The sequence below is a fragment of the Lepisma saccharinum genome, chromosome 26 (genome assembly GCF_977018435.1).
Source record: "Lepisma saccharinum chromosome 26, izLepSacc3.1, whole genome shotgun sequence".
NCBI lineage: Eukaryota > Metazoa > Arthropoda > Insecta > Zygentoma > Lepismatidae > Lepisma > Lepisma saccharinum.
In genome coordinates this window covers 51,687,647-51,701,384 of record NC_139254.1, presented here as the reverse complement: position 1 = coordinate 51,701,384, position 13,738 = coordinate 51,687,647, and the positions used below count along the sequence as shown (strand labels likewise).

Here is a 13,738-nt window from a genome sequence, read left to right as displayed (position 1 = left end):
CCAAACGTTCGGATTACATAGTTTAATTCGTTTTAACGAACTTTGATTGTTACAGGGTACAAGAACATTTTGATTTCAACATTTTTTGGGTAGGCTAAGCCTCAAAAGTCTCATAGGAGCTTCGCCACTGACAACCACGAGATTTATTGTGTTTTGATTCTTAGCAGACAACTGCTAGCAATTGTAGTTTTCACACTTCTTCAACAACTGAAACTCACGTTAATCTCTTTCATCTCTATGTCCGATGTAAATCCTACGTGGGTTACCACCTTGTTTGCATAGATTACATTGTCTACGAGTATTTCATAGCCCACATTGTCTCCACTTAGAATGTTATTTATGCGCAGACGCACATCACTTGTTATGACTGTTGAGAAGAGGTAAGAGCACTGGATTTCCAAAAGACTATCAAGAGAGAATCTGCATCAAGGAAAAAAGCAAGGAAGACCAAAATGTAGATTGAGACTGATGAGAATTTGAGTGAGGATAATGGATAATAGAGACTGGACAGGGAGAAATTGGAGGCTGATTGAGGAAGAAGCATGTAGCGACAGATAAATTCAAGTTGGAATTCCATACATCTTCACAAATGAACAGCATTAGTTTCTGATGACGCACGTTTGTATAGTTACACGTGATGCTGTTTAGTTTACCGTAGAGTAAAAAGTCCCCTCAGGTACACAATTAGTGGGGACATTCTTTGAACACCTCCCTTAGTAGAGTGAACTGTCCTGTTCAGACTGTTTGGGTTGAAGATATTTGCTGTTGATGCAGTTTTTCTTAACTGAAGTAAGTACATATATGCGAGTGCCTGAAAGGAAACAAGTTACAGAAAACGAAGAGAATGTCCATTACTTGTCGATTATACAAATAACACCTGAATATGTTGTTCATTATGCTGCTACCCAATTATGTAACTAACTAACTAACTCTCTAGCCTTCTTAAACCCGAAGGTTCATGGCTGCAGCAACACACGCCTTCCATCTGTCCCTATCTTGAGCAAGATCTATATACTCTTTTCCATCTCTACCGATTTCCTTTAGGTCCATCTCAACGTTGTCCCTCCATCTTCGTCTTGGCCTTCCTATAGGTCTCTTACCATCAGGTTTCCCAACAAGAATCTTGTGAACTCCTCTTTCCTCTCCCATTCGTGCCACATGGCCTGCCCACCTAAGTCTTCTTGATTTAATTATTCTAATTCCCTTCTCCTGGCCACCTAACTTCCTGGACAGCTACTACATCTAAAAAAAAAGGTAAAGTGTTCCCCTGTGCATAGCACCACGCCATGAAGGCGTATAGGGGGTGTGGGGGTAACGCCCCACACTTTCTTGATCCGGTCGTGAGTGGGGGTGATGTGATCAGCATCACGCCCCTGACCGCCTTTACCCCCCAGGTACCCATGGTATTCGACGCTGGGTAGGCGCCGGGGTCGCTTCCACCGTTAGAAAAGTTCCCGGATTTGAACCGGTCGGGGATCGAACCCGGGACCTTGAGCATGGTAGTCACACGCGTTACCGACTGAGCCACCGCGGCTCATCTAATTTATACTTAACTATCTCATTAACTGTACGCTGAAATGCTCCAGGCCGGTAAATGCTCAGAACATTCCAGGTGCCTAATTTAATATCCTTATTCCTAATGTAGATCTTATCCTTAGTCCAGGGACCTCCCAAAGTAGTCCCCACCCGGAGATCCGAATGGGGGACTATTTTACCTCCGGAATATTTTACCTTGGGAACAACCATGGCCTTATATTGCTGTTTCTTGATATGTCTTTTTACAGTGCAGAGTTGTCAGCTCTACGCCTAACCCCCAATATGAATGGAGGACCGCACTGTCGTTGGCCAGCGGAAAAAAGATCAAAAAGATCTAAATGCATTATATAAATAGAGTTGTATAAATGATCTTGGTTTCATTGTACATAAGAATATGAAGGACGCTGTACTCAATTTCACACCGATAAACGAGAGAATGTGCACCATGAGAGTCAAAGGAAGAATGTTTAACATCACAGTAATCTGTGCATATGCACTAAATGAAGAAATGAGATGAGATCAAACATGAGTTTTATGATAATTTGCAGTATGTTTATGATACAGCACCACAACCAACATGATGTAAAATTATTTACAAGAGATGTAAATGCGAAAAAAGGAAAAGAAGAAATTTCCAGAAAAATAATTGGTAAAGGAAGCTTACACAGTGATAGTAAAGCAAAGAGATGAAAGCGAAAGAATGGTAGTTAAAATTAATCAGTTGCAAAGAAAAAAACATTAAGAATTATGTGTTGTTCTTAAATTGAAATACAGATAGTGTAGTCTGACTACAATTCGCGTGGCTCAGCTCTGCGTTCTTGCCACGATTGTCTGTGAGTTTGTCTGTCAAAATTATATTTATGTGGTTGTCTTTGAAAATTCATCTTCACGTGGGTGTGTCTGCGAAAACCATTTTTCTATGGAGGAGTCTTTGCGAATATAATTTCTATGCCGGAGAATATGAAAACCAAACACCATATTTTGCTGAACTGTTTACGAAAACCATCTTTCTGTGCGTGTGTCTGCTAAAACTATCTTTATGTCTGCCCTTTTGCGAAAACCATCTTTATTATGTGTACTTACGAAAAAAAAAATATGTGAACGTGTCTGCAAAAACATCTTTGTGTGGGCGTGTTTACGAAAACCATCTCTGCATGGGTGTATGTGCAAAAACTCTTTGCGATTGTGTCTGCAAAAACCTTACTTATGTTGGTGTGAGTGTGCAAAAACAGATTTTATGTGGCGTGTTCGATACAACACTCCTTATTCTTTATGTCGGAGTGTCTGCCTGCGAAAATCATCTTTATACATCTGTTTTGCTAATATCTTTAGTGAAGATTTGTATGTTTTTGGTAATTTTAGTGAAGAGTTTGCACTTGTTTGTTGTTTGATTTTATTATTGTCGCTTGTTGGTTTTATTGTCGAGTTTGTATGCTGCTAGTGATTTCATTGAATGGACATCATGTAGGATAAACAGCGTGGTTTGTGTATGGTCTACATCAGTATTACTCGAGTTCTGACAAAACTATTTTCTGAAGTGCACATCTTAAGTTCGCATCTCGTTGGGCTTTTCGGATGCAGCCAGTGCATTCGTCGCATGCTGGGGAAGAAGGCGTGAGGGGACATTCACTGCAGTAAGTTACCATTAAGGCGGCATTGATCTGGTAATTAGGCAGACACTTTTCAGTTTAGCTTGACAGTCCCACGACCATCGCCCTCCATTCGTATGCACATCACATAGGCGCTGCCCGTGTCAAAACCCAGCACACTTGTGTATCAGTACTGATTGGAATAATTCATCCTCTCGATACTTTGCTCTGAACCGGTTTACTGTTTAGTGCATTTATTTCTGTCCAAACCCCTTCCAAAAGTTAAGATGACAACTGAAGTTGTATTTAATAAGAGATTTAGACTTGCTTTATCTATTAATGCATCCTGGACTGCAGTTGGCAGACTGGCGAGGAACTGGCATCTCGGCCAATATAATCTTATGTGGGCCTCATGCTGTCGTTCCTTTATAATTGTGATTTCCCCTTAATCCATCTTATCTTAAACACCCTTCATCCTCATCTTCGCGATTAGCCAAAACGTACAGAAAAGTGAAGTAAAATAAACCAAATCAGTCATTGTGATAGCAAACATTCTTGACCACAAATATAATTTCTTGACTTTTTATTGACTTCTTGACCTACGAACTTGTTGATTTCTTTACCTTTTGTGACTTCCTTAACTTTCTTCAACCACTTGATTCATTTCAATACATTACTTGTGAACATACAGATGTCATGTGTGTAATTTTATAGCGCTACTACTCATAGTTATTGGGGGACATGCTATATAATACACCAACATCTTACATACAAATACCTAATACATTTTTCTGGATTATTGGGGTGAAACATGTCCCCTCTTCCCCCTCCCCCTAACGACATCAGTGCTACTATATTATGCACATCAAAATGAATACTTACTCTGTCGCCTTTAGGTCCCCGTGGCCCTTGTGGACCTGCTTCTCCCTTATCTCCTTTTGGGCCTGGCAGACCTTCCATTCCGGGGAATCCCTGCTGTCCTTTGGGTCCTGAAGGGCCTGGAACGCCAGGAGACCCCTGTGGGAAGAGAAAGATGGATTAAAATGCTATCCACATAAACAGAAACTCACTAATTGCAGCTATGTCAAATTCAATTGCTTGCAAGGGTTACTTAACCAACAAGTCAAAATTCGAAGAACCGCATCTTCAACACTAATGTTTTATTTCGTTGTTAGTAACATTAACACAAATTATGAAAAGTAAGAAAGCAGAATATCTTATTATTTAAAAGTTTAAGTTTTTACACAACCACAATTGTATGTAATTTCAATATTTCTGGTTTTGAAGATTTAAAAATGGAAGACCTTCTGAACCATAACATAAAAACGCATTGAAGAAATACATATTACAGAGACAGGATGTTCTCGTCGGATTGGGAGCCTACCGGATGGCGTAGTGGTAACGTCATCGCTTTGTAATCATCGGTACCCGATGGAGGTGGAGTGGTTCGGAACCCACTTTTAACTGTAGGTCCAGTCCCAAACAGCCTATATATGCATAAAAGTGGACTCAAAATAAAAACTCACACTCGTCGGATTGGAATGCAGGTCTAATGCAAGGAAAACGCAAAAATAACAAGGATATTCATGAAGAATACTAGTCTAAAGAATTTTTATCTTATGGTGATATTTATCAAATGGGTATACGAAACTTTTTGGTAGGGACGTTCGGTACGAGAAATGTTCAAGATTTCCCAACACTGACAATCTCAAATTCTCCTGAAGTAGCTGTTTTAGCATCTCTGAAATGGAAACTGCCATTTCCAAGAAATGTCCGACATTTATACTGCAGAAATTTTCGATTAATTACTATACTTTTAATGGCCGACCATTCCGAATTTCCCGGTTACTCGGGAAATGATTTTCAGAAACTGGGACAGCAACATTCTCCCCCCAATCTGGGTACCAAAATTTGAGAATCTGACGTTCACAAAATATTTCAATATTGCCCGTGTATTCACAACAATAGTAAAATCATTAATATAAATTAATTAATACGTATAGTGGCTAAACTCAGCGGTTGAATAAATATTTACAGATTTCATCCAAAATTACGGAACCAATTTTACACCCGCCTCTATAAACTTATGGCGGAGTACTGTTCCAAAGCTGACTGACCTCCGCGTTTTTTTTTCCAGGGAGGGGCAAGTAAGTTAATTTTTTCACAACAGTACTGTCCTCCACAGAAAATACTGCTTGAATTTGAAGTAATTAGTTATTACATACATACGATTGGGGGAACTTAAGAATCCGTGCCGGAATAGCCCGTGAGGGCCAGGGCCCACCTATCGACTGCCGGCCTCACTCCCAGCAGAGGTGGGACATCATCCAACCAGTTACGGGGTGCCGTGTGGTCAGCACGACGAACCCACAGTCGTCGTTGTAAGTTTCCGTGACCGGGTTACGCTACTCATTCGTAGCTCCCTACTTTCCTCACGTGCCACGTCCTCTCACGTGAGCATCTGCCAGCTTAGCACAGGGTAGAAACGATGAGATACCTCTGGGTACAGATCAGGGTGGCTAACACTACGAATATATAGAAAGAAACAAATCGATTTAACCCACTACGGAGGGTACAATTCGTAATATATTCTTGAATAATCATGTACAAATATTAGATAACTTTGGAAATCTTTTCATACAATATTTTTCTTCTATTGTAGCCAATCTTCTTTGGGCTTCTTCTTCTTGTAATCGCTGAGGCTTCTTCTTCTTATAATTAATAAGGCTTCTTCTTCTTGTAATTAATAACGCATCTTCTTCTTATAACTACTAAGGCTTCTTCTTCTTATAATTAATAAGGCTTCATCATCTTGTAATTACTAATTCTTCTTCTTATAATTACTAATGCTGCTGCTTCTTCTTGTAATTATTACATATTGTGTATTTTTCCTTCTTTCTTTTCTATATCGATCTTATTCAAATTGACGTAAATATTAATCGATCACACACACAAACAAAGAGAAAGGGGTTAGTTAAAGATCGCCGCCTGGCCGGCGCTAACCTTAACTTGGAGCTGCAATAGATGCGCCTACCAAAAGTGCTTGGGTGCTGCCGTGAAATGGCGCTACACCTGGGAAAAAACAACCCAAAAGCCGCACGAAACTCTCAGTTCGTGGGAACCGAAAAAGACACAGAATCGTAATTACAATTCGACTTCTTTACTTTTATATCATGATCACTTATGCTATTACTGAATATTAATCACCCTTTCCACCTTATTTGTATCCTGTTATTGTATTAAGTTCATTTATTTATTTCATTATAATTAGTATTAATATCTACAATCATTATTTCACCACATCAGCGCTTTCCTTTTTCTCTATTTACAATTGTATAACTTTTCTTGGGTGCTGCCATCTCTGGCCCACTATCTAAGCTGCTTTATGTATCATCAAATATAAACGTCGTTCTTTTTGCATGCTGCCATATATGATCCTATACCTCAAAGAACAACAATGCAGTTTGCGTACGTGACACACGATGGTGGGTGGCCACCGGTCCCATGCACAGGCCTAAATCTCAGAATTGTTGTTACGCTTCCCCCAGAAGACTCAAACCTGCGCGCTTCCCGTAGCTGGAGCTCAAAGCTTGCACCTTAGACCTCGCACCACGGTGCGGGACAGGGGGAAAATTTGCCCCCCAAAGTTTCAGGTTTATTAAAATGTACAAACTTTTGTTCACCTCCTGTGACCTGAGGTGCAAAGTAATAAAAAGTAATATTTATGATTTCGAAACTGCCACAGTTATTTAGCAAATAATCCTGGACATTATTTTTGTGAGATGGTGTTACAAACAGTATTTGTTTGTTTTTTTCTTTTTTGTGATTGTGTATGAATTTGTATGCTTGGGTTTCTTCCATGGTTCTGTGTAGCTTATAAGAGCCAATAAGGTTTGAACTTTCAGCCCTCCCCCATGCGACGCGGGAGGAAGTATAAATATGGCCTCGGCAGAGGACAGAAGAGTGTGTTCTTGAACTGGATAGCAGAAGGGAGAGTGATCTTCGGGCTCCAGTGGCCTCCTTGAGAAAAAGCATCCCGAGGCAGTTCTGCAGATGCTCAGCTTCCACTTGGCTGTTCTGCCGTGGGGCTCAAGTTAGAGGAATGTAAATAATGTAACTTAGAGAATTATTGGAAGAATCCGAGCCTTGTCTTGTTAAATTGTAAATTAATGTATAAAGCCCATTTCTGCGAGTTTTCAGCAATAACCCTGTAACATTAATTTCAGTAAGTTCTTGCCTGTGATTGATTATTTGGTTCCGAGCGCTCTGGTGAGGAACGGGATGGGAACCCAGGACTAACGAGCCTATTTAGTTGTTTATTTGGGTTTTTCCTGCCAGAAGCGGCCCGGTAAGGGTGGAGTGTTGCAGAACAATGGGAAGTTTTTCGAGTTTGGCCCTTCCAAAGATAAGCCCTAACTTCCATTCTGCCCCCTCAAAATTAGGCCTCAAGTTAAACCCATGATGTTATTCATTTTCCATGGGGGCGCGTGGGCTCTTTTGCCGCCCTTACTGGAAAGGTAAGTTATTTTGTTTTGGAGCGTGTGTGTGAAATGAGGGAGGGGACGAAGCGACATTACCGCTTTCTGGAAAATAATATATAGTTTATAACCATGGTAGTCAAAATTTCTTCAGTACAGTTTCAGTTAATAATTCTATCAGTGAGGTTTTTGAATCCGGATACGTATATTTTATCTTGTTTTTCCAATCCTGGCTGTTGCCTACATCATCTCTCTCGCCTACTCGAAGAACGACGGAGGGAGTGGTCCAAGTGCTTCACACGTGTAGCATTCCGTCATATGTTTGGAGGTAGTAGGCCGATATGCATAACATAAACATGCAGAGGACGTGGGATTACATCCCGCCCAACTTAAACATGGGGAGAGCTGTGTCCTACTCCTTGGAAAACTTGGTTGCTCCTTTGCTTAAGGAGCGCTCACACACATGCAAACACTGGGGCCACATGTTTAGGAAACTCGCCCGTAAGAAGCGAAGACGACGAAGGGAAATATGAAAGAGAAGGTAAAGAAGCAAAGATGAGGAAGGGATACAAGAGAGATAAGGAACGAAAGAACTAAATAGAGGGAGAAATAAGAGGGAGAAGGGAAACAAGTGAAGAAGAGAAAGGGGAATAAGAGGGATGAGGAACAAAAGAAGTTAAGAGAAAGGAAATTAAAGAGAGAAGGAAAAGATGTGAAGAAGAGAAAGGGAAATAAGAGGGATAAGGAACGAAAGAAGTTAAGAGAAAGGAAATTAAAGAGAGAAGGAAAAGAAGTGAAGAAGAGAAAGGGAAATAAGATAGATAAGGAAGAAAGAAGTGAACATAAAGAGAAAATAAGAGAGATAAGGAACGAAATAACTGAATAGAGAGAGAAATAAAAGAGAGAAGGAGAAGAAGTGAAGAAGAGAAAGAACAATATATACCATTCATATGTAAAAAGGGATACATTAAATTACAACGTGATTAGTATTCGTATGAAAATAAGCTGTATTTGGCGGCGACCAAAATTATGAAAAGGATATAATCTACCAGACTTGTAATTTCTAATTTGTATAAGTTTGTAACTCAGAACTATTTCTGTTGTTGAATATCTTCGGTATCTTTAAATTTTCAAATAGCAATGCGTACGATAAAGCAGAAATATAATTTCCCCCACACTAATAAAGAGATGGATCTCACTCAGTTGGACAATGGAATTTGGCCGCATCTCCCGAGACCTCACCCGCCAGTCCAATACCTCCCAAAGGTGTTCTATGGGATTGAGATGAGGACTCTGTGCAAGCCAGACCAATCGGTGAACATTGTTGTCGGCATACCACTGCATAGTAGTCTCCGAAACATGCCACCTAACATTGTCATCCTGGAAGTAACAGGGTCCATTCCGTAAAAACGCCACAAGGTTGGGAGCATTTCATTGTCTAGTATTGAACAGTATGCCTGTGAGTTCATTGTGCCACGAACAACCACCAGTGGTCCCACTAAATGATACTAAATGATTCAAATTAGATACTAAATTAACCACCATCATAGGTGCCCAATTACTTTTTGGTAGATAGTGTATTTTTAGTGGAGTGCAAAAATAAACTGTAGTCCTTTCTCATTTCCTTTTTAGAGTAAAAATTTTCCCTTTAAAATCCGGTCTCCAATGATCATGCATTCTACCGTCATGGTTGACTTGGAGTGTTAGAAGAACAACGACATAGACTGAATGTATACTGTGAGGTCAGGAGACATTTTTATGAATGAGTCATTATGAAATTGTACACAGCAGTTTCGGGAATTATGTTGTAAAAAAAGTTGAAGATAAGGAACTTGTGCAAGAGAGTGATGAGGAAGTGGAATTTTGCATGCTGAGCTCATAAGAGTTATGGATTTATGACATGCTGCAGTTCTTAGGTAAATAATGACTTTCATTCACAAGTAGAATTCCATCTCTTTATTAGTGTGGGGGAAATTATATTTCTGCTTTATCGTACGCATTGCTATTTGAAAATTTAAAGATACCGAAGATATTCAACAACAGAAATAGTTCTGAGTTACAAACTTATACAAATTAGAAATTACAAGTCTGGTAGATTATATCCTTTTCATAATTTTGGTCGCCGCCAAATACAGCCCATGCTTCATTGTTTTACATTGCTTATTTTCATACGAATACTAATCACGTTGTAATTTTAACATAATTACAACCAGAATTGCGGAAGTGGCGCGTTACACTTATTTTCCTTCTATTCGCAAACCAATTCGTTACTTTGCTTTGATGGAAATACTTTCCTTTATTATTTAATAAAGACAGGTAAGAGCTTTCAACTGAATCAAATATATACTTACATACATACGCTAAACGCTTACACAACAAGTATATTCACAGCACTTTCAGTCATTAATACTTGTGATCTTCGTTTGCAAGAAATCGATTTTGTTCTATCGAATAAATCAGTTCTGGATTTGGAAAGTTGACAAATCTGTAGTTAGAGATTTCTACGCTCAGGGCGAGAATACAATTCAGCGTCCCTCTACTTCATGTATGTAAATTACATTATTTTCCTTATTTACTCTCCTTCTTCGGGAGATCTACGTTCGATTTCCGGGGTGGTTGATTTCAGCTGGAGGTTTTGCCAATAATGTCCTTGCATGAAGCAAGTCTGGGGTTTACCAAGAATCTAATTGCAGTATGTATGAAATCTATAGTTCCGTGTGATTCGGTCTCGCACGAGAAGAGACTCTCGAACAGCAAGGCTCGGTCTCATCTCGATCGAGACTTGTCTCGTTTGGGGAGGGTCTCGTTAATCAAGACGATAACTTCAACTGTCGAATTGTAAAAGCAAGAAAAATGTGCTACGCTATAGTTACCAAGTGAAAATGGAGGTACACACATACAAAAAAGTCTGGCACCGTCACAGATTTTCTTTCGCTTGTCCTTAAAGATGGATTTCACTGCCCTTAGCCTACCAAACAGAAAATATATGTATAGTTCATCAAGGCACTAACAAGATTTGTATTTTGACACACTTGACACGATATCTCAAACAAAATTCTGATGCAAGTTGCTGCAGAAGCGTAGCTGACGGAAACTTCTAGAAAATTTCCAGACCGTGCTGTTACCATGAAAACTACAGGATTGAACACAGAAAACATTAACGATATTGTTGTTAAGGTTTGTCGTTCTTCCAACAATGAGAATATTGTATATAATCATAATCTCTCTCTCTCTCTCTCTTTCCATCTAAATTTCTTGAAAGTTTGATCTGTTGATACCAAGGGACTGACGTTCATTTAAGGCGCTGTAAGCAATGCTTTCAATTTGAAAACAACATATCTTGCGCGTAATCATACATGGTGAAATTTAACGTATAAATCAACGTGGCTAGTTTGTTGTGCGCCTAGTATTCGCCAACAGATCTCGTGGTAAGGCAGAGATACAATGATGGCCATTGCTCTCTGCTAGCCAGGGCCACGCCACAGTATGTGCCTGTAACCTGCCGTGTAAGCAACTGCAGACATTATTAGTTTGTGAGCATTTAGTCCTCTGTTCAATATTTGAGCGATGTCTTCATTTGCGGAAACGTCATTAGCTGAAAATGACTAATTGAACGGCTGAAGACTTTTTGATGGTAAAATCGTTTAGTGCAAGACATGTTCGAGTACTTTAAGTATATTTACTGTTTATTACTGATTTCAATTTCGTGATAAGAGTGTAAAATTATATAAGAAACTGACTGCAGTGAAGAATCGGCAAAATTGTGCATGTAGTGTAACAATTGCCATTCTCCTTATGTGACTCGAAGTCAGCTGATTGTGCAAGGAGTGTATGCTACGGTTTTGCAGTCTATTCCTCTATGCTTAGGTACAGGTATATATGGATGGATAATCATCTGTACTATTATAGCCGGCCTCCGTGACGAAGTGGTTAGCACAGCACACTACGAAGCCAGGGGTCTCGGATTTGAATCCCGGCCTGGACATGGTTGTTCTTTTTAGAGTATCTTCTTCGATTTCATCATATCATCACTCATCGTTGCGATAAGCCAAAAGTGGCAAAAAAGCGGCGCTAAATAACAAAAATCATATCAATTCAAACATGCGAACCCTGCTTACGTTACGACCAGTGGCGGATCCAGAAGTTACTGTTGGGAGAGGCGAATTTCAGTCGGGTAACTCACCTCACCAAGAAGCCTTTCTAACCTACAATTGAACTGTTTGATATAAACAATTTATCATACTGCAGGAAGGAACCAAGCTGATTTCCATGTTCTAGAGATTGTTAGAGTATTGTTTCACAAAAATAGGTGTATAGGGCTGGAATAGGTGGTAATTACTGCGTGAAAAGGAAAAAGTGCGAGTAAAAACTAGATTAGGTCTAGCCTACACTGATTTATTGAAGATGCATATTTTTCTAGATCGTAAATATTTAATTCTTTAACTTGTTTGGATGGGAAATCAGGGGGATAGAACTATTTTATCAAGGCATCTCGGGTTCGATCCCATTGAGGCACATTGCACCGTTCTTCGGATCCAAATTTAAACTGTAGGTCTAGTTTCGATTTATCTGTCTGATGATGCTGGACATTAAACGTGGCGAGAAAAGAACATTTGAGCCCTTCAAAAACATTAGGCATAATAATATATCCAAAAACCTGGCAGTTGGGAGGGGCAATCGCCCCTATCGTCCTCCCCGTGGACCCGCGCCTACTTAAGGCCCGCTACTAGCATGCACTGCCTGTCTCCACTCATTCACAGGTAACTTGGAGAGATCCCTCCATGCTGCCGACGGAGTATACAAGAGCTTCCCGCTGGCCTTGAACATCTATTGACAGGGACCACAAGGCCGAGGCACCCACCCACTGAGCATTGGACGTGAATGAAGGTGGAAGCTACCGTGGAAATGCGATGAACGTCTCAAAATATCTGTATTATAGATCGGCCACAAGGAAAAAAACCTTGGGACGAAAAGTCCCCGCGCAGCTTTCCATTCTTCCCTCCACCTCGGGCCATAAGGAAGCATGGTCCACTCTCCCCCTCCCCTACTCGCGGGGGTACGGTGCACAGGAGTTGCGGGTCTGCGCAGGTTGTTTTGTTCGTGGTTCCACTATAACAAAGATCTTGTAAATAAGCAGCTGATCAACAGACATTGTCTGACCAATTGTTACTGGAAGAATCTGGATGGGAAGAAACAATAGGCCATTAGGACAATACTTTGTGTTTTATAAATAACCAGTGGCGGCGATTAATGGGGCGTGGGGGAGCAAATCCCCTCACTTTTTGCTCCCGTACTATGGCCTCTTAATGGTAAGCCTTCCTTGCAAGTTCTTGCCCACCAGTATTGTGCCCAATTGTCGCTACTGAAAATAACAATATATTCACTTGAATATGGAAGAAGATTGAACGCATGGTTACCATGGGCGTCCGGAAGGGGGGGGGGGGCAAGGGGGGCCATGCCCCCCCCCCTGGAAAATGAAAGTCAACCAAAAATTATATATTTTTGACATATAATTTCATTTCAGCCACAACAATATGTATTAATATGAATATGATACATTCAAATTTAAGCAATGTTTTTTGACGGAACAATGTGCCTTGTTTGCCCCCCCTGGTAAAAAATACCTTCCTTGCCCCTCCCTGGAAAAAATCCTGCAGACGTCCATGATGGTTACCGAACATCTTTGTACAGGGGGATCCGCAAAGACTGTACCTGAGTGGTGAGCGTGGACGTCCGAGACAGCCACACTATAAAACGTTGGATAGCGAAGTGGCACGATGAGGGGTCGGTAGTGATACGATGTCTGCAGGACGATTCCGAACCGTCAGGATACAGGTTAAAGTTGACATGTGCGGCCATCCATCCAGATGAGGACGCTTCTTGTTGCCCTGGTCAGTCAACAAACAGAAATGCCGTTTCTGGAAAACAAGAAGAGGTGACTATTGCACCAGCAACAGTTGAACAGTCCGAAGATATGGTGTGGAATCACTACATCGTCGATCCGTACTTCTTTCGAGGCGCAAGTGGTTTCCGGATCATCTGATTTCCCGAATTGGTGACGTGGCTTGGCCGGCACACTACCCATCTGACATCTTACGATTTCTTGAAGTCCAGAGTCGCCGGAACACGATCCAG

The 13,738-nt window shown here is 40.6% G+C and overlaps 1 protein-coding gene across 1 annotated transcript in view; it reads right to left on the bottom strand.

Moving 5' to 3' along the window:
• The window catches only part of Col4a1 (Collagen type IV alpha 1), a 312,472-nt gene that overhangs the window by 123,574 nt on the left and 175,160 nt on the right, over positions 1-13,738 (bottom strand). Inside the window, exon 4 of the mRNA XM_083112536.1 lies at positions 4,008-4,142. Coding sequence (XP_082968662.1) covers positions 4,008-4,142 — 135 coding nt within the window. The remainder of the gene's footprint in view (positions 1-4,007; positions 4,143-13,738) is intronic.